Source organism: Mesoplodon mirus, assembly GCF_964341445.2.
Source record: "Mesoplodon mirus genome assembly, chromosome: 1".
In the NCBI taxonomy this organism is placed as follows: Eukaryota; Metazoa; Chordata; class Mammalia; order Artiodactyla; family Ziphiidae; genus Mesoplodon; species Mesoplodon mirus.
In genome coordinates, this window is record NC_138976.1 from 57,728,207 (window position 1) to 57,748,975 (window position 20,769).

General features: G+C 36.6%; 1 protein-coding gene across 3 annotated transcripts in view; it reads left to right on the plus strand.

Annotated features, from left to right (window-relative positions):
• The window catches only part of MLLT3 (MLLT3 super elongation complex subunit), a 259,804-nt gene that overhangs the window by 149,571 nt on the left and 89,464 nt on the right, over positions 1–20,769 (plus strand). For all 3 annotated transcript variants that reach the window (XM_082612398.1, XM_082612400.1, XM_082612399.1), the window contains exon 4: positions 3,207–3,350. In XM_082612398.1, coding sequence (XP_082468524.1) covers positions 3,207–3,350 — 144 coding nt within the window. The remainder of the gene's footprint in view (positions 1–3,206; positions 3,351–20,769) is intronic.

Below are 20,769 nucleotides of genomic sequence, written 5' to 3' on the forward strand. Positions count from 1 at the left end.
ATATGTATACATATATCCCCATATCCCCTCCCTCTTGCGTCTCCCTCCCACCCTCCCTATCCCACCCCTCTAGGTGGTCACAAAGCACCCAGCCGATCTCCCTGTGCTATGTGGCTGCTTCCCACTAGCTATCGATTTTACATTTGGTAGTGTATGTATGTCCATGCCACTCTCTCACTTCGTCCCAGTTTACCCTTCCCCCTCCCCATGTCCTCAAGTCCATTCTCTAGTAGGTCTGCATCTTTATTCCTGTCCTGCCCCAGATTCTTCATGACATTTTCTTTTTCTTTTTTTTTTAGATTCCATATATATGTGTTAGCATCCGGTATTTATTTTTCTCTTTCTGACTTACTTCACTCTGTATGACAGACTCTAGGTCCATCCACCTCACTACAAATAACTCAGTTTTGTTTCTTTTTATGGCTGAGTAATATTCCGTTGTATATATGTGCCACACCTTCTTTATCCATTCATCTGTTGATGGACACTTAGGTTGCTTCCATGACCTGGCTATTGTAAATAGAGCTGCAGTGAACAATGTGGTACATGACTCTTTTTGAATTATGGTTTTCTCAGGCTGTATGCCCAGTAGTGGGATTGCTGGGTCGTATGGTAGTTCTATTTTTAGTTTTTTAAGGAATCTCCACACTGTTCTCCATAGTGGCTGTATCAATTTACATTCCCACCAACAGTGCAAGAGGGTTCCCTTTTCTCCACACGCTCAGTGCTAAGACTTTTTAGTCAAAAGAACTGAGTTCAGATCACTTTGTTTCATCACGTGTTAGTAATATAACAAATTCTTTTTTAAAAAAGGAAAAGCATTGTTTTATTTGACTATGTAATTTTAGAAAATACTGTGTTTTAAAAAACCATAAACACCTCATACATTGCAGGTGGGATTTCAAAATGGTGCAGCCACTCTGGAAAACAGTAAGACATTTCCTAAAAATGTTCAACACATATTTACCTTATGACCCAGAAATTCCACTCCTAGGTGTATAGCCAAGAGAAATGGAAATGTATGTCCATACAAAAACTTGTACACAAATGTTCATAGCAGCATTATTCACAATAGCCCAAAATGGAAATAACCCACATTTCTATTTATTGACAAATGTATAACCAAAACCTGGTATACCCATAGAATAGATTATTATTTGGCCATAAAAAGGAACTGACACATGCTACAGCATGGATGAACCTCAAAACCATCATGCTGAATATAAGAAGCCAGTCACAAAAGAGCATACATTGTGTATGTATTTTATGTATATTCATGTATTTGTACGAAATGTTGAGAATAGGCAACTCCATAGAAGCAGAAGTAGATTAGTGATGCCAGGGGGTGTGGGATCTGTTGGACCACTAATGAGTTTGAGATATCTTTCTGGAGTAATGAAAATGTCCTGAAATTAGAATGTGGTGATGGTTTTATAACTCTGTGAATGTACTAAAAACCACAAAATATTATACTCTAAATGGGTGAATTTTATGGTATGTGAATTACTTCTCAGTAAAGCTATTATTAAAAAAACATAAATAGTTTTTATCAAAAACACGTAAAATGGCAAAGCTAATGACAAATGAAAAAAGTAACACTTCACAGAGATGGTTAATATCTATAATACACAGGGAGTTTTTATATAAAGTAATAAATTCTAAGTGCTTTAATTTCCTCATCTGCCAAACAGAGCTGACAACTGACCCAAAGGAGACCTATGAGAATTAAATGAGATAAATGTTAAATACATAATATTGTTATTATTATCCTCAGTATTCATTTCCCCTTGGATGCCTGAGAATCTGTCTGTAGAGAGGTTTAGATGTTTAGCCAGCTAAAGTAATGGCTGGAGAGTAGAACTCGAGTATCATGGAATTATAATTACTGTGTTCTCTTGGATATGGTGCTGTTTTGTCCACCAGGAAAATGCTGTATTTTCATTCATTTCCCAGACATTTATTGCATTGCTACTATGCATGGGGCACTAAACTAGTTGTTGAGGGTACAGTGAGGACTCAACCATTATTCCTGCTTTCAAAGATCTTATGATTTAGCAGGGTAAAGGGAGATAATAAGACAGTTATTCTAAGGTGTTTCAAGGATAAGAGAGAGAGGCACACAGAACAGAGGAGAGGCAGTTGGGAGTGGAGTTCAAGGAAGGCTTCCCCCAGATAAAACCTGAATGGAGAAGGATGAGTAGAAGTTATCCAGGTAAAGCAGAAGGTGGAGGAATGGAGGTCGGCAGTGGAGGTAGTAATGTAAAGCAAGGGTGAAACCCAAAGTTAATGTAGAATGAGTAAACTCTGGGAGCAACCAACCACAAAGTGTGGCTGGATCACCAGATGGGTGGAAGGGGTGTGGTGAGACATGGAACCAAGAGCTAGATTGTGAAAATCCTATGTGGCATTTAGGTGAGCTCAGATTTTGATTCTAATGGCATTGGGAACTTGTGAAATTTTAATCAAGGAGTGAAAGTGGGTATATTTTTGTTTCATATGGACAGTTTTGAGGCCTGAATGAAGAAGAAAGTGATCATCTATCCTGAGGTAGGAAGAACTACTAGAAGAAGGAGTTTATAGTAGTTTGAGCAATGAGTAAGAGCATGGAAGTATGGGTTAGACGGCTTGTTCAAGAAGTATTTAAAAGACAGAATGTCAGCTGTTGATGATGGGTGTAGGCCCATAGAGTGGGAAGGGGAAGGAGTGGCTTCGGGGGTGTCTTAGGTTTCCAGTTGGGTGGTGGTGTCATATCACTTGAGAGACTGCAAGAAAGATGATGATTTTATTCTTTTTGGTTTTCCTCTAAGACAAGAAACTAATTTTTCAGATGTTTCCATTTTGCTTTGTAGACAGTTCCATGGTGACTTTTTTCCCAGTACTTCCCCTTCTTTGACACTGTAGCTGTTAGATGTCTGGGTCTCTTTTCTTTCTTTTTCTTTTTTTTGAATGAATTTTTCTTGGCATATAGTTGCTTTACACTATTGTGTTGGTTTCTACTAACTAGAAAGGGAATCAGCTATACGTATACATATCTCCCCTCTTTTTTTTGGATTTCCTTCCCATTTAGGTCACCACAGAGCGTCGAGTAGAGTTCCCCATGCTGTAGTCTGAGTCTTTTCTGATCCTTATCAGGAGTAAACCTTTGCTTTCCAAATTTCTATTTATACCTAAGTCTCTGTTTTCCTTCTTATTTTTTTAACCTCTAGGAAGAACCTAAGAAGGTTCGTTTTGATTATGACTTATTCCTGCATCTTGAAGGCCATCCACCAGTGAATCACCTCCGCTGTGAAAAACTTACCTTCAACAACCCCACAGAGGAGTTCAGAAGAAAGTTGCTGAAGGCAGGAGGGGTACGTGATGCTTGGCTTGTGAAAAGCCTTCCCATAGAAAGCTAGTTGCTAGTGTGTCAAGAAGTTCAATAGTGTTTTGAGAGAGGTAAAAGAAATGAAGCACCTTAATGACCACACTGTGGACTCATGGTTTGAGAAGAAGAGGTAATTAAACAATATTTTAAGTAGGTATGAGTCTGAAATTACATTGTTGGTTAGAACAGCCTTATAGTCTATGCAGTTCAACTTTATTTCAACAACAATCTAAAACCAAACTATCCTCAATTAAGAAAAGAACAATGCCTTAACTGTGTTATATCAGTGTACAGAAAAATTTTTAAGTTGAAAGTTACATCAAAAATTATATGAAAATGAGTTATTATCCAAATTTTCTTGGTCAAAATGAATAGAAAAGGTGTACTCATTCAAATTACTTGTTTGGGTCATTTAAAAACACATTTTTGTTTGTTTGAATTGTGTGTAGGTAATAGATGGATTTTTCTTTTTAAGATAATGATAATATAGTGCCCGGGTGAATTGGCTAGGATGGGGAAAGATTTTTAAGTGGAATTTCTCACAAACATATGGAATGTTTGCTTGCAGTTTGTACAGACAAACACTGTTGATGGGTCAGAATCTACTTTACATTGGATACTACTAGGATCATCAGCTTCTATTGAATACTTCAGATGAACTTCCTGTGTCATCTTATATGGGCAGTTCAGACCCCATAATATGTTGTAGTGTGTTCTTTTCTTTTTTTTTAGTTATACATTTTTTTTTCCTTTTTTTTTTTTTTTGCAGTGCATTCTTTACTCTAAGATTTCCTTCACTTAGTTTTACTGGAAGGTTTTTGATAGTTTTTCATCCACAAGCTTATCATTATATGTAAGCATGTGTAGATCATAACTTCTCAAGATGCCTCATTTCACTGATAAACTCTACCTGAGGGCTTTGTAGGGGAGAATTGAATTTTATATAGCACAGAAGCCCTTTCCCTTTATGGGGATATGAATAACCACTTTGAGAACCTCAGGAAAGCTGTGGACCCTCTCATAAGAAAACCACCCATATATATATAATTGTGTAAACATTTTGGGTTATATGTAACCCCTGGAGTCCATTTTTTTGGGATCTGTTTTGCCAAGCTCCTATTCTCTCAGCTGAACTATTGATACTAATATGCATTTAAAGTGTTACAGGTACTTTTACCACATTTCATTCCACATTATACTGTATGTCGGTAGATTATGGGTTAAATAGGTATTGATGGGCCAGCTTTGGAAATGAATGACCATTTGTATTTGTAGTATGTTATGGGGAAATGCATCTTCGTGAAGAACTGGGCTTTTGTAATACAACTCATTTTAAAGGTAGGGATTTATTATATGTTTATTAAGGAATTTTTTTAAACAAACCCTATTCGATTCTTTTATAGTTATCTAGAGCACAGCGTGGGTGCTACTTATCTATGGCTATGCCCTTAAAAATGAGCCTGTCCATTTTAAATCCTAATCATTCTCATTACGTTTCTTTTTATGAGGGTGGCATTTTATGCCTCTGATTATTCCTCTTGGGTATGAAGTTAGGTAGGTAATTGGAGCATGTGAATTATGGAGCTTGAGTACATCAGGCTTCTGATAAGGGTCGTCGGAAAAAGTAAATATGACACAAGAACTTTTTAAAACATCCACTTAGTCCCAGAGTACTCAAAAGTTGTTTGTGAGCCAGAGAAGAGGTTACAGGTCAGTGATAATGTGGCAGAGTGCAGCACTGCATCCTGATAAGGTCTCTAGTAGATTTCTGTCTTTTTCTCCACTCAGCCTTTATCTCAGAATTATCCTCCTTGACTTCTAACTTTCCTTCTTTGTGTTTCTTTAAGTGCTATTTGAAGCCTGCGTGTTTTTTCCCTGTTAGATTTAGATTGTGTCTTGACAACTCTAAAATAATGAGTTGAAATGTGAAATATTCGAGCACACCAGTTATTTGACATAAGTTCCTTAAGTGACTGATTCTAGTAAATTTTGTAGTAAAATTAAAAAATTCATTCAAAATACTAGTAATCCCATAGATTCTGTCCATTTCGCATGGGAGGATTAAAATAGTCTTTTATGGAAATGGGAGAATCTGAACTAATAAACATTTTTTGTCTTACCAAGATTTTTGGATATAGTACCTTATGTTTAACATTTTAACATTTATCATTGTTAATGCAACCTATCATGGTGTTACTAACTTAGCCATTTTGAGTTTATTAGAAATCTTTTTTTTCTCAGCTTTTATGGAGATACCATTGACATATAACTTAAGGTTACAACATGTTGATTTGGTACACTTGTATGTTGCAAAATCATTATCGCCATAACGTTAGCTAACGCCTACATCACATCACATAATTACCATTTCTCTTTTGTGATGAGAACATTTAAGACTTACTCTTTTAGCCAAATTTCAAGTATATAATTCACTATTATTAACTGTAATCACCATGCTGTACATCAGATCCCCAGAACCTATTCATCTTATAACTGGAAGTTTGTGCTCTTTGACCCACACCTCTCCTTCTCTCCCACCCCCCAGCCCTTGGTAACTACCAGTCTAGCCTCTGTCTTTATGAGTTTAACTTTTTCAGATTGCACATATAAGTGATATCATACAGTTTGTCTGACTCATTTCACTTAGCCTGATGTCCTCAAGGTTCATCCATGTTGTTGTAAATGGCAGGGTGTCCTTCCTTCTCATGGCTGAATAATATTCCATCATACACACACACACACACACACATACACACACACACACACACATCTCCACATCTTCTTTATCCATTCATCTGTTGATGGACACTTATGTTGTTTCCATAGCTTGGCTATTGTGAATAATGCTGCAGTGAACCTGAGAGTGCAGATACATCTTCAGTATCCTGTTTTAATGTCCTTTGGATATATACCCAGAAGTGTGATTGCTGGATCATATGTAGCTCTATTTTTAATTTTTTGAGGAATGTCCATATTGTTTTCCATAGTGGCTGCACTGTGGAATTTACAATCCTGCCAGCAGTGCACAAGGGTTCCCTTTTCTCCACATTCTTGCCAATATTTACCATCTGTTGTCTTCTTGAGGATAGCCATTGTAACAGGTGTGAGGTAATAGCTTATTTTGATTTGCATTTTTTGATGATTAGTGATGTCAAGTACCTTTTCGTATACCTGTTGGCCCTCTGTATATCTTCTTTGGAAAAATATCTATTCAGATTCTCTTCCCATTTTAAAATCATATTGTTTGGGGTTTTTTGGTATGAGTTCTTTATATATTTTGGATATTAATCTCTTACCACACATATGATTTGCAAATATATTCTCCCATTCTGTAGGTTGCCTTTTCATTTTGTTGATGGTTTCCTTTGCTGTGTAGAAGCTTTTCAGTTTGATGTAGTTCCACTTGTTTATTTTTGCTTTTGTCACTTTTGCTTCTGATGTCTATTAGAGATCTTCTGTTCATGACTATGTCTCTCCATATAAACTTTTTTTTTGACTGGGTTTTGGAGTGAAAAGGGGGTGCTTTTGCTCCTTATACTTAAACATTACATATGTGACATAGAGGTATATGTTCTATTTTTAAAGGAAAAATTTGATCCCTTCTTCATAAGTACTGTGTGAAATCATTATGTACAGCTTGAGGCATGAGTAGGGTAAACTTACCATTTTGGCTGTGGTTCCTTCTCTTTCACTTTTTTCTTTGAAACCAAAAGTACATAGCACTATTAAAAGTAGAACTTGGCTTTTCAAGAGATCAGAAAGGTTGTTTTTAGAGCTGGCAGCATCTTAGAAAAATGCTTTTCAGCTCTCAGAAGAAAATGATTCCAAAGAATGTTTTGCCAGAAGAATCTTGAAAAATTGCAGATTTTTTTCTATTTCATAGCCTATAAGTCTATAGCTATATGACAACTTTTTTTTGGTCAATAACATTCTCTTCTTTTCACTCTTTTTTTTTTTTTTTTTTTTTTAACGTTGTAACTCTATTCTAATACTATCAGAGAAATCTTGGTGTGCTTCCGCCTTGGAAGAAATGTACCCTGTGTTCTTCTCTTGAATAGCTCCCTAAAATTAAGGTTATTTTTGCTTTCAAAGAAAAGAGTAAATCTTTTGTGGGGAGGGCATTTTTGGATTTAAGCATTATTTTCTGAGAATATTGAAATACGGAATGAGTTCGTTTACAAGACCCTGAAGGTAGTTCTCTCTAAATGAGGGATGTCATTGGAACTTGCTAGGGAAACTGTAGATTTGGTTTACAAGCTAGCTCCTCTCAGGGCTATGTAAGAAAAAGAAGATAGGGGTCAGAAAATGGGAAATAATAACCTGAGAACTGGGAGGAGATGCCTTTGTTTTGAGGTCTTATTTTCTTCTTTGGTTGGTAGGAGAGGTAGAGGACAGTGAGCAGTAAACTTCTGAGGGCAAGACTTGATGTCATCTATTTATACTTGAGTTTTAAGCAGAAGGACCAAATGTATCCCACTGAGAAGCACCTCTCACCTTCACTGCGATATTTCTATTCTTTTTTTTAAAATGAACTGTTGAATCCCTGTAGAAGGATTTTCAAATATGCTCTTTATGATGTCAGGATTTTTTTAAAGGGTTATGATCACCATAGATGATTTTCTGTTTACTTGACCACCTTCTTAATAGCTGGAATTCAGTCCTACTGACAAAATGCAGACGGATTTGACATCCATTACTTTTGATCGAAAGAGGATGAGTTTTTCTTTTGGGTGTTGGCAAAGCAACGATACAGTGTTTGTCGTATAACTGAAACTTGTCATTTTACTAATTCGTCTCTCCGAATTTTCTTTTGGGAGGGAGTATGATACAATAAGAAATATTTTGAAATCAGGCAGATTTAAATTAAAACCTCATCTCTGTCATCTTCTAGCTGAATTACCCTGGGAAAATGTTTACATTCTTTTGAATCTCAGTTTATCATCTGTGAAATGGACAAGACATTGTTTTCTTCATTGGGAATGTGTAGCCATGTGTAGCCATAGTAGATACCCTGTCCCTTGATTCCTTTTCCTTTGATTGCTGGTTTAGAAAATCAGAGTCCTATCCATTTTTATATCAAGCACTTAAAAGTACAGTGGAAAAGGTTTGTTATTTAGTGTAAGCTACTCTAGTTTATTCACAGGAGTATGTGTTTAGCACCGGTTAGTGTGACCAGCACATTGATGGACACATGTTTTGTTTAAAGGGAATTGGCCCATTGTATCTTTTTTTTTTTTTAATTTAATTTTATTTATTTTTTATACAGAAGGTTTTATTAGTTATCTGTTTTATACATATTAGTGTATATAGCCCATTGTATCTTTCTTCAAGGAATTTACATCCTGGCTGTTAGTATTTTGCTTGTATAAACTGAAACACAGGTCTGTTTGGAATATCATTTTCTTAAGATGTCCGTTTTCATTAGAAAAATTAGGTGTTCTTCCCATTGTTCTTACTCCTAAATTTCTAGCAGATTAAAAGCTTCTCAGAGCCCTAAGAAGATTTCCTAAGTAGTATGTTCAGCAAGTATATATGTTCATCCTTGTGCTTCTATGAAGAAAGCACAAAAGGGGCAATCATCTTTGGAGAATTGAGTTTGTTTTACAGCTGCTCCCTTTTTTTGGCCTGGAAATCAAGTGGTCTGCTTTGGTTCTGTTGTTCTTTATAGGATGGTGGTAGGGTGTTGGTGGGCTTTCTTTTTTTCTTTTCCTTTTTTTCTTTCCTCAGTTAGACAGGGCAAAGTCTAAACGTGTTGTTCAGTCTATTTCTGAATCACTGGCCAGCAGTTAATTTTGAGGACTGAAAATTAAAACTAACCACAGCAGTTGTTAGAACTAGGGTTTCTATAGGCAGAAATCCAATTCTGTTCAGACACCACCTGTTTCAATAGGACATTTCAGACGCCCATTTGGCAAGATTTGCTGGAGAAGACATGGGGAACATGCTTTCAGTCTGTGTTAAGTCTGCAGCATAATGCAGTCCTGTTTCTCAAAGTGACAGTTGCATTTATATCTGATATGTTTTTGCAAGGAATAAATTGGAATCTTTCTGAAGCACTACTTATTGTGAAGTAGAAATCAGATCCACCGTGGACCCCCCAACAAAGGGTTTTGGTTACTAAAGGGCCAAAGGGATCTTACGATAAGGAGCTTTCACTAATGCAGCCATGTCAAGCCATCTGAACGTAGCATTTTATCGCAGGGTTCTGGAATGAATCTTGTGTAGGATGGTTTAGTATTTCCTTTTGTAGGGGAGTTCAGAACACTTTGAATTTCTAAACAGTACAGATCACATTCTCTTCCTCTCAAATTTTAATTTTTTTGAATAGGTAAATACACATCCAATGCAAAATGACATATAGTGAGCCTTTCTTCAGGCCACCAATTATGCTATAGTGAATAACCTTTTATATAGTTATTTGTGCACATGGATGAGTGTATCTGTAGGATAAATTCCTGGGAGTAAAATCGTGGCTCCAAGGCAAAGTGGAATTTAAATTTTGATAGACATTTACGGATTGCCTGCCAAGGATGTTATGCTACTCTATGCTTGCATCAACAATGTGTAAGAGTGCCTATTTCTCCACCACAGTGATTCATTAAACATCTTTCTGCCAATCTGATGAGTGAAAAAATATCTCATTTTTAATTCACATTTCTCTTATGAGTGATGATGAGCATCTTTTCATATGTTTAAAACCATTTTCATTTCCTTTCAAATACCACATTTTAATGTATTTTAAATTGGAAATATTCTAAATGTTTTGGTTCAACTTAAATTTATGAATACTCATCCCACATACTTACATTTGGAAAGGTTACAAAAAGATACGGAAGCCTCTTTAACCAAGGTCTGTATTTTCAGGCATTCTTCAACGTGTAACAAATTATGTTCTTAGGAACTGATTTATCAAGACTTTGGCTTCTAAAAATATGTGGCTTTTGTGGCAAACTCATTTTTACAGTGCCCAGAGATGGATAGCTGGCTGCTTATTTTAAAAATAACTCAAAGAAAATAATACATAGAAAATTATTTTAGTGGCTGTTACTGGACAGCTTCACTGGGTTTTTGCATATTTGTTTGGGGACAAGTGTGCCTTTCTCTTACTTTTCGATATATATCATCCTGTAAACGTCTGCCTCAAAAGATAAAAGGATGCTGCTGTTTTCACCAGCACTGGTAAAAGGTGATTTATTTAAATAAATGTAAGATCAAGCAGGCAGCCTCCTCTGTTCGGTTGTTTCTCAGAGTTGAGGTCAATTTTATGTCATATTTGGTATTTTCTTCTTTCTGTTTCTTTGGCTCCTGCCCCCCACCAAAAGTCTGTAAAATTAAATCATGAAAGTAGAACATACATATAAATGATAACTAGAATGTCCAAGTTATGAGATCAATTATAAAGTATGATCATGATAGTATAAGTTATGTCACTCAGCATACTTAGTGGTTAATTTATGGTTTAACGTCTTCTGAAAGTCACATAATTTGTTTGAAGGACAGTTAAAGACTTTTGAAAATATGCACCAAAAACATCTCTGGTATAAATCTTCCTGCCTTCATTTGTTCCTTTCTTCCCGATTACCTGTTTACCTTTTCAGTAAGGAGGGGAAAAATAGGAGCACACTTTTTCACTCAGTCCAAAGCTCAGATATTTTTTACTGCATGAGTTGAGCAAAGGCTAAATGAAAAAGAAATGAAACAGGTAGATTATTCCTAGAGTGTGGAATAGGAAAAGCTCTGTCAAGTGTTTAAGCTGTCAGTGTTGGATGGTATGCCATGCTGCTTTCTGTCGACCTCTCAGTAGTAGCAGTTTAGCTGCCCATGTGTAAGAACCTTAGTTTAGTCTTAAAAGGAAATGCTGTAACATCTGAAAGAAAACCATCACATAACCCCGCCTCTAGCTCCTGTTTCTAATGCACAAAAAAGCCAAGAAAATAAGAAATGAACAGAAAGGGGGAAAAAATTGGAGAATTTCAAATTAAAAAATGAACAATTCTTTCTCTTTTTAAATACAAAAATACTGTAATTGAAAACTGTTGGTTCACTTTCTCTCTCCCTTCTTGGCTCAGGTAGTTCTTTATGCCCTTGTTTCAAAGCTGCATTGAAAGTTTATCTAATGTATCCTAGTCTGTTCCCAGACTTCTAAAATGGTAAAGGAGTTGCTGTGTTGATTGTCCCCACTGGATATTTTTTGGGTTCATATTCTATAATATTAAAGAAAAACAATTTGGGGCTAGGGAGTAGGAAAGGGGAAGGGAAACTACGATTAACACTTTATTTTCTAAGTTTTTTTTGTTCTGTAAGTTATAAGAAAACTTGGCAGTGATCAGGATCTGTAGGTAGCAGTTTAGAAAATAAGTGTCTGAAACTCTTAGAATAGATACTTGTTTCATTTTAGAGGAGTGAGGAAAAATGGTAGGTGGTTTAATATAATACCCTTTATTCCACAAGGGACACGGCCATGGTGTGATATAAAGAATGTTTGATTTGAAATCTGAAGGCACAAATTCAATTCTTGGATCTGCTGCTAATTTACCTAGGGCTTTAGGTTGGTATAAATCTGAATTATCCCCTTCCTTACACCTGAGATTATTAAATAAAATGTGGTACATAGTTAAGCAGTCAGCAAATAATTGGTTTATTCACTGACACGACCTCTTTTTTCTATAGGTTTTTATTATGCTTTGTTTGTTACCTGAAAGGTGAAAGTGAAAGATTTCCATTTCAAGACTTTGACATAATAATGGTGTTCTGCTAGAAACAACATGTTTTTGCCTCAAGAAGGAATCTGTTTTTTTTAACAGATTTTAAAATAAATATGTGCTAACTTTAGAACAGTGTAGACTTTCTAGAAAAGCAAAAAAGAAGAAACTGTTTATAATCCCTCTAGTGATTGTAACTACTATATTTTATATTGTATTTTTCATGTAGATAAGATCCCACAAAATGTTTGTATTTTGCACTTAATATGTTAAACATGAATTGCATAAGTTTTAAACTACATGACTTACTTTATTTTTGTTCTTTAAAAACATGTCCCCACACTTCAAAGGATTGATGTAAAAATTGTGGTTGTTTGTTGAGAAGTTACCAGTAATGTGTTCTATGTTTTTTGTTTGTTACTTTTTTCTCCTTAGGCTCTCAGCTTCTCACAAAGTTACTGGCTTAAGGCCTAAATGCTATAAATGAAATTAGGAACAAAAGAAATGTTTTTCACAAATTTGAGGTTGTTTCTTCTTTTTTAAAAATATTTATTTATTTATTTTATTTTTGGCTGTGTCGGGTCTTAGTTGCGACGTGCGGGCTTCTCTCTAGTTGTGGTGTGCGGGCTCAATGGTTGCAGCGTGTGGGCTTAGCTGCCCCCCAGCATATGTGGGATCTTAGTTCCCCAACCAGGGATTGAACCCGTGTCCCCTTAACCACTGGACCATCAGAAAAGTCCCTGAGGTTGTTTCTTAACGGTTCTGACAATACAGAAGTATGATGGTCTAGTTTTTTGTTGTTGTTGTTGTTGTTTTACAACGGGATGGGCCATATTAGATCTGTTATCTGGAAAAATTTATATTTTAATATAGATTATCATAGGTGAAGATTTGGTAACTTGTCTTTGTAAATGTCACTTTTGCCTTTCTTACCGTTGTAGGGTAGATTGGGGACCTGTGAGTAATATGAAATGGTTAAATATAAAAAGTCTTCAATAATGGAAACATTCAGTAAAATAAGGATGCCTTATCCATAAAACAAACTGGTTCATTCAACTACAGTTTGAGTAAAAATAGAATATAATAAAAATCTGGTTAACCTTGCAAATTTGAGTCTTAACATGAACTCTTGGTGACTCAAGAGATGGATTTGAGTGGGTTATAGAGACAGAAGTCTGCCCATACGGTGTCCTTGGTCTTTGGGCAAACTAGAAATAAGTGCCTCCACCTCTGTGTGCCCCTTGAAACGCTAGCCTGGGGAACATGGCATGGCTAGTGTGAGCATAGCTGGATCTCATCTAGTTCTTATCCCCTTGGCCAAGCATCCTTGTACAGTGCACCATCTGGACAATCATCTGCAGTTGTGGCACTATTTATAGGTCCAGACAAAAAAGTGATTTTGATGTTAAAACAAAACTGTCTTGCCTAAGATATTCTGGACAGGAATGATTTATTATTTCTAGGGAAATAATAAATAAAACTTTCTTGAAAATTTGTTCTCCAGTTTTGAGTAGCCATGTCCTTTCAAGGTTTAGCCTGGCCTCTTGTTCTGTTTTAAACACAGGGAACAAGAGGACTTTGGGATCAGACCACTGTGCTAAACCAGGGGTTTCAAATGTCAGTGACTAAGAGACCAGGCTAACCCTTTGAAAGGACAAGGCTACACAAACTGGAAGACCAGCTGAATAACGTGGCCCTTGCTATTGTGAATTTCACACAATGGGTGGTGATTTGTTATTTTTTTAGAGTAATGATGAAGTAAAGTAGACTTTTCCTTTTTGATAATTTTGAGCTCTGAGTGCTTTGGTAAAGAGAGCATCAATGTGCTCCAGATTAGGGTTCCTCTAGATCTTAACAGTGACTGTTAATAAGAATGCCTTCCACTTTGTTCCAGTTTTAAGATGCACTTTTTACCTGATTTGACTCTTGACATAGGGCCCTGGGCTAGGGCTGGAACTAGTTCTTGAGCCTTCTTTCCCTTATGTCCCTTCTGTATTTTTTTCTTCCTAGATTTCTGTTCCTCCTCTTGATAAAGAAGGGCTTCATTTCTTATGTCCATCATAACCTCTGCCAGGGTCGTTTCTTGGGCTTCTCTTCTTCTCTATGTATACTGTCCCCTGGCATGATCTTATCTGAATCCTGTTCTTCCATCTTTTTTATTCTTCTCCTGAAGGGATTTTTGTGGTTTATATACATACTCCCAATTTTGGCTTCAGTTCTTTTCTCTTTTTTAATTGAAAAAACATGTTACAGTTAAATCTTTATTCTGATTTACCTTTCTTAAATGAAAATGCATTGAAGTTAAAGATGTATGTGTCTCTGGGAATTCCCTGGCGGTCCAGTGGTTAGGACTCCATGCTTCCACTGCAGGGGCCATGATCCCTGGTTGGGGAACTAAGATCCAGCAAGCAGCGAGGCGTGGTCAAAAAAAAAAAAAAAGTGCCTCTGAATTACAGAGCAACACAGGAGGTGAATGTCTCACAGGCACAAAGATAAATGCCGCCCTTGATTAATCAGCCCTGAAGGCAATAATAAAACTATATGGATTGTTGTGATAGGTGGTAGCTTTCTCACTGGTTTTCTTTTTTTTCTTTTTTTCCACATCTTTATTGGAGTGTAAATGCTTTACAATGTTGTGTTAGTTTCTGCTGTACAACAAAGTGAATCAACTATATGTATACGTATATCCCCATATCCCCTCTGTCTTGAGCCTCCCTCCCACCCTCCCTAACCCACCCCTCTAGGTGGTCAGAAAGCATCAATTTGATCTCCTTGTGCTATGCAGCTGCTTCCCACTAGCCATCCATTTCACATTTGGTAGTGCATATATGTCCATGCCACTCTCTCACTTCATCCCAGTTTCCCCTTCCCCGCCCCCCCGGTGCCCTCAAGTCCGTTCTCTATGTCTGCGTCTTTATTCCTGCCCTTCCACTAGGTTCATCAGTACCACTTTTTAAAATTCGTATATATGCGTTAGCATACAGTATTTGTTTTTCTCTTTCTGACTTACTTCACTCTGTATGACAGATTGTAGGTCCATCCACCTCACTACAAATAACTCAATTTCGTTCCTTTTTATGGCTGAGTAATATTCCATTGTATATATGTGCCACATCTTCTTTATCCATTCACCTGTCGATGGACACTTAGGTTGCTTCCATGTCCTGGCTATTGTAAACAGTGCTGCAGTGAACATTGTGGTAATGACTCTTTTTGAATCATGGTTTTCTCAGGGTATATGCCCAGTAGTGGGATTGCTGGGTCATATTGTAGTTCTATTTTTAGTTTTTTAAGGAACCTCCATACTGTTCTCCATAGTGGCTGTATCAATTTACATTCCCACCAGCAGTGCAAGAGGGTTCCCTTTTCTCCACACCCTCTCCAGCATTTGTTGTTTGTAGATTTTTTGATGATGGCCATTCTGACTGGTGTGAGGTGATTCCTCATTGTGGTTTTGATTTGCATTTCTCTAATGATTAGTGATGTTGAGCATCTTTTCATGTATTTGTTGGCCGTCTGTATGTCTTCTTTGGAGAAATGTCTGTTTAGGTCTTCTGCCCATTTTTGGAACTGCTTGCTTTTCTGAACACCTTATTCTGATTTATTTTGGTGAAGAGAACATAGCACAGACTTTGTTAGGAAAGAGACTTTTTTTTTTCCCAGATGCTGGCACTGGCACTTTGTAACTGTGTAACTTTGGACAAATTACTAATCTCTATTCTCCTGTTTCCTTATTTGTAAAATGAGGAAAACATGCATATACATACAGTTTTATAGTTGAAGAGATTCTTTGATATAATAGGTCAAGCTCCCTGTTTTACAGATGAGTAAACTAAGGAATCAAGTACTGAAATGATTGGCCAACTAAGGGATAGCAGGGTCAGGGTTGTTTGTTGTGCACTGTTCTTCTGTAGTCTTTCTATACAACATAGAGTAATGTTAGTTTTCTTTTGAAAATGGGACTAAAAGAGACAAGGAATTAAAAATAATCAAACCTCCAGGGTGACTTCTCTTAGTTGCCTTCGGGCCACTGGGACAGTCTTGCATGAGTCCCCTTCCTGAAGACGAGCTAGATAAGTTGCCAGAGTAGAGCTGTGTGTTTGCTGCTTGTAGCCAACTTTATCCTTTTGTTTCTTGCTTCGTAGACTGAAGTTCTCTGTATTTTTCCTGTTTCTGAAAATCTAGTTTGTGTGAAGAAAATGATAATTAGGAATTTGCTCCTTTTACCACCCAAACTTTCTTAAGCCAGCATCAATTTATCTGTGGGGATTGGTTACATTTTCATTTTCCATAAATTAGAGACAAGCATGATTTTTGGAGTCTTTTTTTTTTTTCAGCTGAATAGCAAGGGTATGCATGACTTTAGAAGTGGTTTTTCTTGGCATTAACCAGCATGTGAAAATGGCTATAATAAAGTCAACAAATAACTTTGTAATCTCCCAGGTTTTTGAAAGTAGAGATGCAAATAAGTCATGGGGTAGGAGTGATTCTTTGAGTGCTTAGATATTAAAAGATTTTCTCCTCAGGGTTGGAAAGTTGGCTGGTAATACACTTTATTAGAATCAGCTTACTGAGGCTGGCTTGCCACTTCTTTGGGGAAGCTTCTTTTGACTTCTTGAGATTCTCTCCCTCCCTCCCTCCCTCCCTCTCTCTCTCTCTCTCTCTCTCTCTCTCTCTCTCTCTCTCTCTCTCTCTCTCTCACACACACACACACACACACACACACACACACCACAATCAGGATACATAGGATACATGACCTGAAGATGGTTCAGAGTATTTGAATCTAGGACAGGTAGGACAGGCTTAGGAAATCCAAGATGCCTTTCAAGTCCTAGAAGACTTCTGGCAGAAGATTTTTATCCTTTTGTTTCTTGCTTTATAGTTTGAAATTCCCTGAACAAAACTGATTTCCCTTTCTTCTGAAAATCGAGTTTGAGAGAACCTTCTTAAGTCTTGCTAAGTCTTGTCCTGTCCTTTGTCTTCAGGTACCAACCTGTATACGTGTGTGTGTATTTTTTTTAAGCTTAGCACTTGCCTTGTCCTGAGAAAGTACAAGTACTTTAAAAAATATTAATGGGCCACACTTAATGCCAGATGCTGGGTATACAGTGAATGAACACTGGATTTTCTTTCTTTCTTTCTTTCTTTCTTTCTACCAAACTCCACTCTTGGTCAGTTTTCAGGGGATAATAGTCTCATCTTCTCAGAGGACTAAAATAACCCAGCTCAGTTTCTTAAAAAAAAGAAAAAAAGAAAGAAAAAAAAAAAAAAAAAAAACAAAGAGAAATTTCTAGCTGTTAGTCCAGGCTGCCCTGCTGTGCTTTTAGGAGAAAAAGCTGCAGTACTTTGAGGCATTCACTTCTTTTACTGGGGTGCCAGAAACTTTTTTTTACTGGACCCCATCCCCTCTTACTCCACGCAAGCTCTGTGGGCTTCTGAAGACCAAGGATGGCAAAAACAACGTTTTCTCATTTGGCCTTTTGTGTACATCTGTTAGATGGTCAAAGTAAATGTATATAAAATTGTTTTGTTTCTACAACAGATTCTACCAGGTGAGCAGATTTTCCCAAATAAGCCATAGATAAGTTGTTTCCAAATACATCTTTGAATTTATATTGCAAATTTATAGTCTTTTTCTTCAACAGAAACAATTGGTTTTAATTGAGAGGCGATGAACTAAGACTTCAGATCATGTGTGTTTTTTGTTTGTTTTCTTTGTTTTTGTGTGTGGTATAAAAATGCAACCTCATTTGGCATTTTTGAAAGCAAACTACTGCCTCTTCTGATATTAGGAAAGCCTTGATTTAGCTGACAAATCTAACTTGTTATTAGAAAGCCTTAGTTCTTTTTGGAATGGTATTTAGATTCCACTTCGAAGAATATGGTGCAGTTTAGCTCTTCTTAGCATGATATGGGTCCTTGGAGAGAGAACCAAGTGGAGCAAATTGAACAGACTGAGGTTGCTTCTTGGACACCCTTGGATTTTGATGTCCTTCCCAGGGTCCCTTAGTCTACTGGGCACAGATTGCAACCTGGGGCTCTTCTGAATACTTGTATGTACTTTACAATTTTTTTGTTATTTTGAAATAATCTCAAACTTACAGAAAAGTTACTAGTACACAGAGATTTTCTTTCCTGAACCATTTGAGAGTAAGTTGCTAACATGATGTTCCACCATCCCTGAATACTTTAGTGTTTCTTTTCTGCAAACAAAGACATTCTTTTTTTTAAGCGTGGTAATACTGTCAGGAATTAGCATTGATGCATTACCAACCTCTAGTCTTCAGATCCCATTCAAGTTCTGCAGATGGTTCCACTAGTGTCCTTTATTTTTGTACCCAAAGGGTCCTGTCTAAAATCATCTGTAGCATTTGGTTGTCATGTCTCTTAGGTCTCTTCCAACTGAGAATAGTTCCTTGGTGTTTTCTTGACTTTCATGAACTTGAAATTTTTCAGGCCAATTATTTAGTAGATGGCCCTCAATTTGGGTTTGTATGACATTTCCTCATGACCAGATTCAGGTTATGCATCTCTGGCAGGAATATTCCAGAAATGATACTGGGCTCTTCTCATTGCAGCCAGTCACACAATCATGATTTCCATTGTACCCTTCCATGACTACTGCAATATTACTCTGATCACTTGATTCAGATGGTGTCTGCCAGGCTTCTCCACTGCAAATTACTTTTTTTTTCCTCTTTGTAATTAATAAGTATTTTATTGGGAGATAGAGAAAATGTAAATATCCCATTCTTCCTCAAATTTAAGTTTATTCTTTATATATCATCATGGACACATGTATATATATGTTTTTTTTAGTGAGTTATAATCTGTTACATTTGTTTCCATGCTTAAATTGTCCTGATTTGGTCAGTGGAAGCCCCTTTAATCTGGTTTCTGTGTCTTTTTGACATGCTGTGATCAGTCTTTACATACTTCCTGACTTTTTGCTACCAGATGTTCCAGGCTCATTTTGTACTTTCCTTGTCCCGGCCCTGGATTTAGCCATTTCTTGAAGGAGCAAGCTCTTTTTTAGTGGCTCCGAGCCACCGCATGGATGCCCCTCCTCACATCACTGCCCTCTCCTCCCCTGCTGTCGCCTACTTTGCTTGGTCACCAATAGCTCTTGGTGAATTATTATTCAGAATTATTCAGAAAGAGGAAGGGCACATTTTGTTTAGATTTAATCATTTATGTTAGCTCTGTGTGGATGGGGACTATAACATATTTGATCTCGCATCCCCCAAATGCCTGTTATATATAGTAAATGCTCAATAAGTGTATAAACTCATTCAAAGACAAATACTTAACTCTGCATCTATTAGGAGTTGGTCATTATTCCAGGTGCTGGGGGTGGGGGAACACACAGTGAACTAAATTTGAAAAACAAAACGCATACATGTGTGGGAGCCCTGTGAAGGGAAATAGTTCTTTGTGAAGGATGGAAATAATTTTGTGAGGCAGCCGTTTCCCCCATTGTGTTCATCTATATTAATATGTATTCAATGGAAAAAAAGGATTTGACTTTGCACTTTTTAAACTGTAGTTCTTATTAAAATGCATAGACTAAATGTGTCACAGATTTTTTTTAGCCTTGGTAATTTCTTTTCTTGTATTACCGTAGCTCTGCTTTTCCCCACCCTGAAGAGAGCTGGTGCCTTGCATATAGCTAACTCAGCTTTTAAATGCGAAATAGAAAATCCTAGTAATGTATTGATAGAAATGTTATATTAGTTAGCTCTACCCTGTAGGTTGTTAGTTTTTTTTAACCTTTAGCCAGAGATACTTCCAGCGAGGAAAGTGATTTTTCTCATTATGTTTTTGGTAATAAGTAATAGAATGTAGAAACAATAAGAATAGATCATAACCTCCTTTCTATTAATAGAGTTAATCATCTATGTTATTTTGTTTAACTCCTATGGGTAGGACCATAATACATAACATATAATCAAACTCTTTCTCTTTTTGAATTATAAAATTAGTCAAGCATTTATTCACTCAAAAGATATTTGATTGCCTATTCTTTGCCAAGTGCCAACCTCACAGAACTCTTAAAGGATTCAGTGAGACAATGTGTATGCTTTGCTCAAAGCAGCTAATAGATAAGTGTCCATTGAATCTGAATGTGAATTTCCCTTACTAAAATCTAGAGGATTCTGACATCAGGTATTATGAGTTTTTCTTAAAAATGTTATGCTATAATTGATACATATGAGGGTTATATGTATTTTATAGGTAAATTATAAAACAAACACCATGAATCGACCATTCAACTTAAGAATGAGAAATAGATCATTAGTGCCATTCAAATTACCTGTATACAGCTTCCTGGTGCATCGCTTTGTGTTCCCCAGATATAACTATGCTCCTGAATTTTCCTGAGCTTTTAAGTATAGTTTTACCACAAATGTATGTATTCTTATATTTATCCAGCTTTGCTTATTTTGGGTCTTTATGAAAATGGTATAATACTCTATGTAATTTTCTGTGACTTGCTTTATTTACTCAGTACTATGTAAGATTGGTCCTTGTTATTGCATGTTATTGATTTCACTGTGGTATTAGTCCATATGGTATGATTGGTATATCCATTCTCTTATTATCTAGATATCTAGATTACTACTTTTGATTTTGTTTTATTTTTGCTGCTGTGAAGAATGCAGTTATAAACCTTTTTGGGCATGTCTGCAGTACACATAT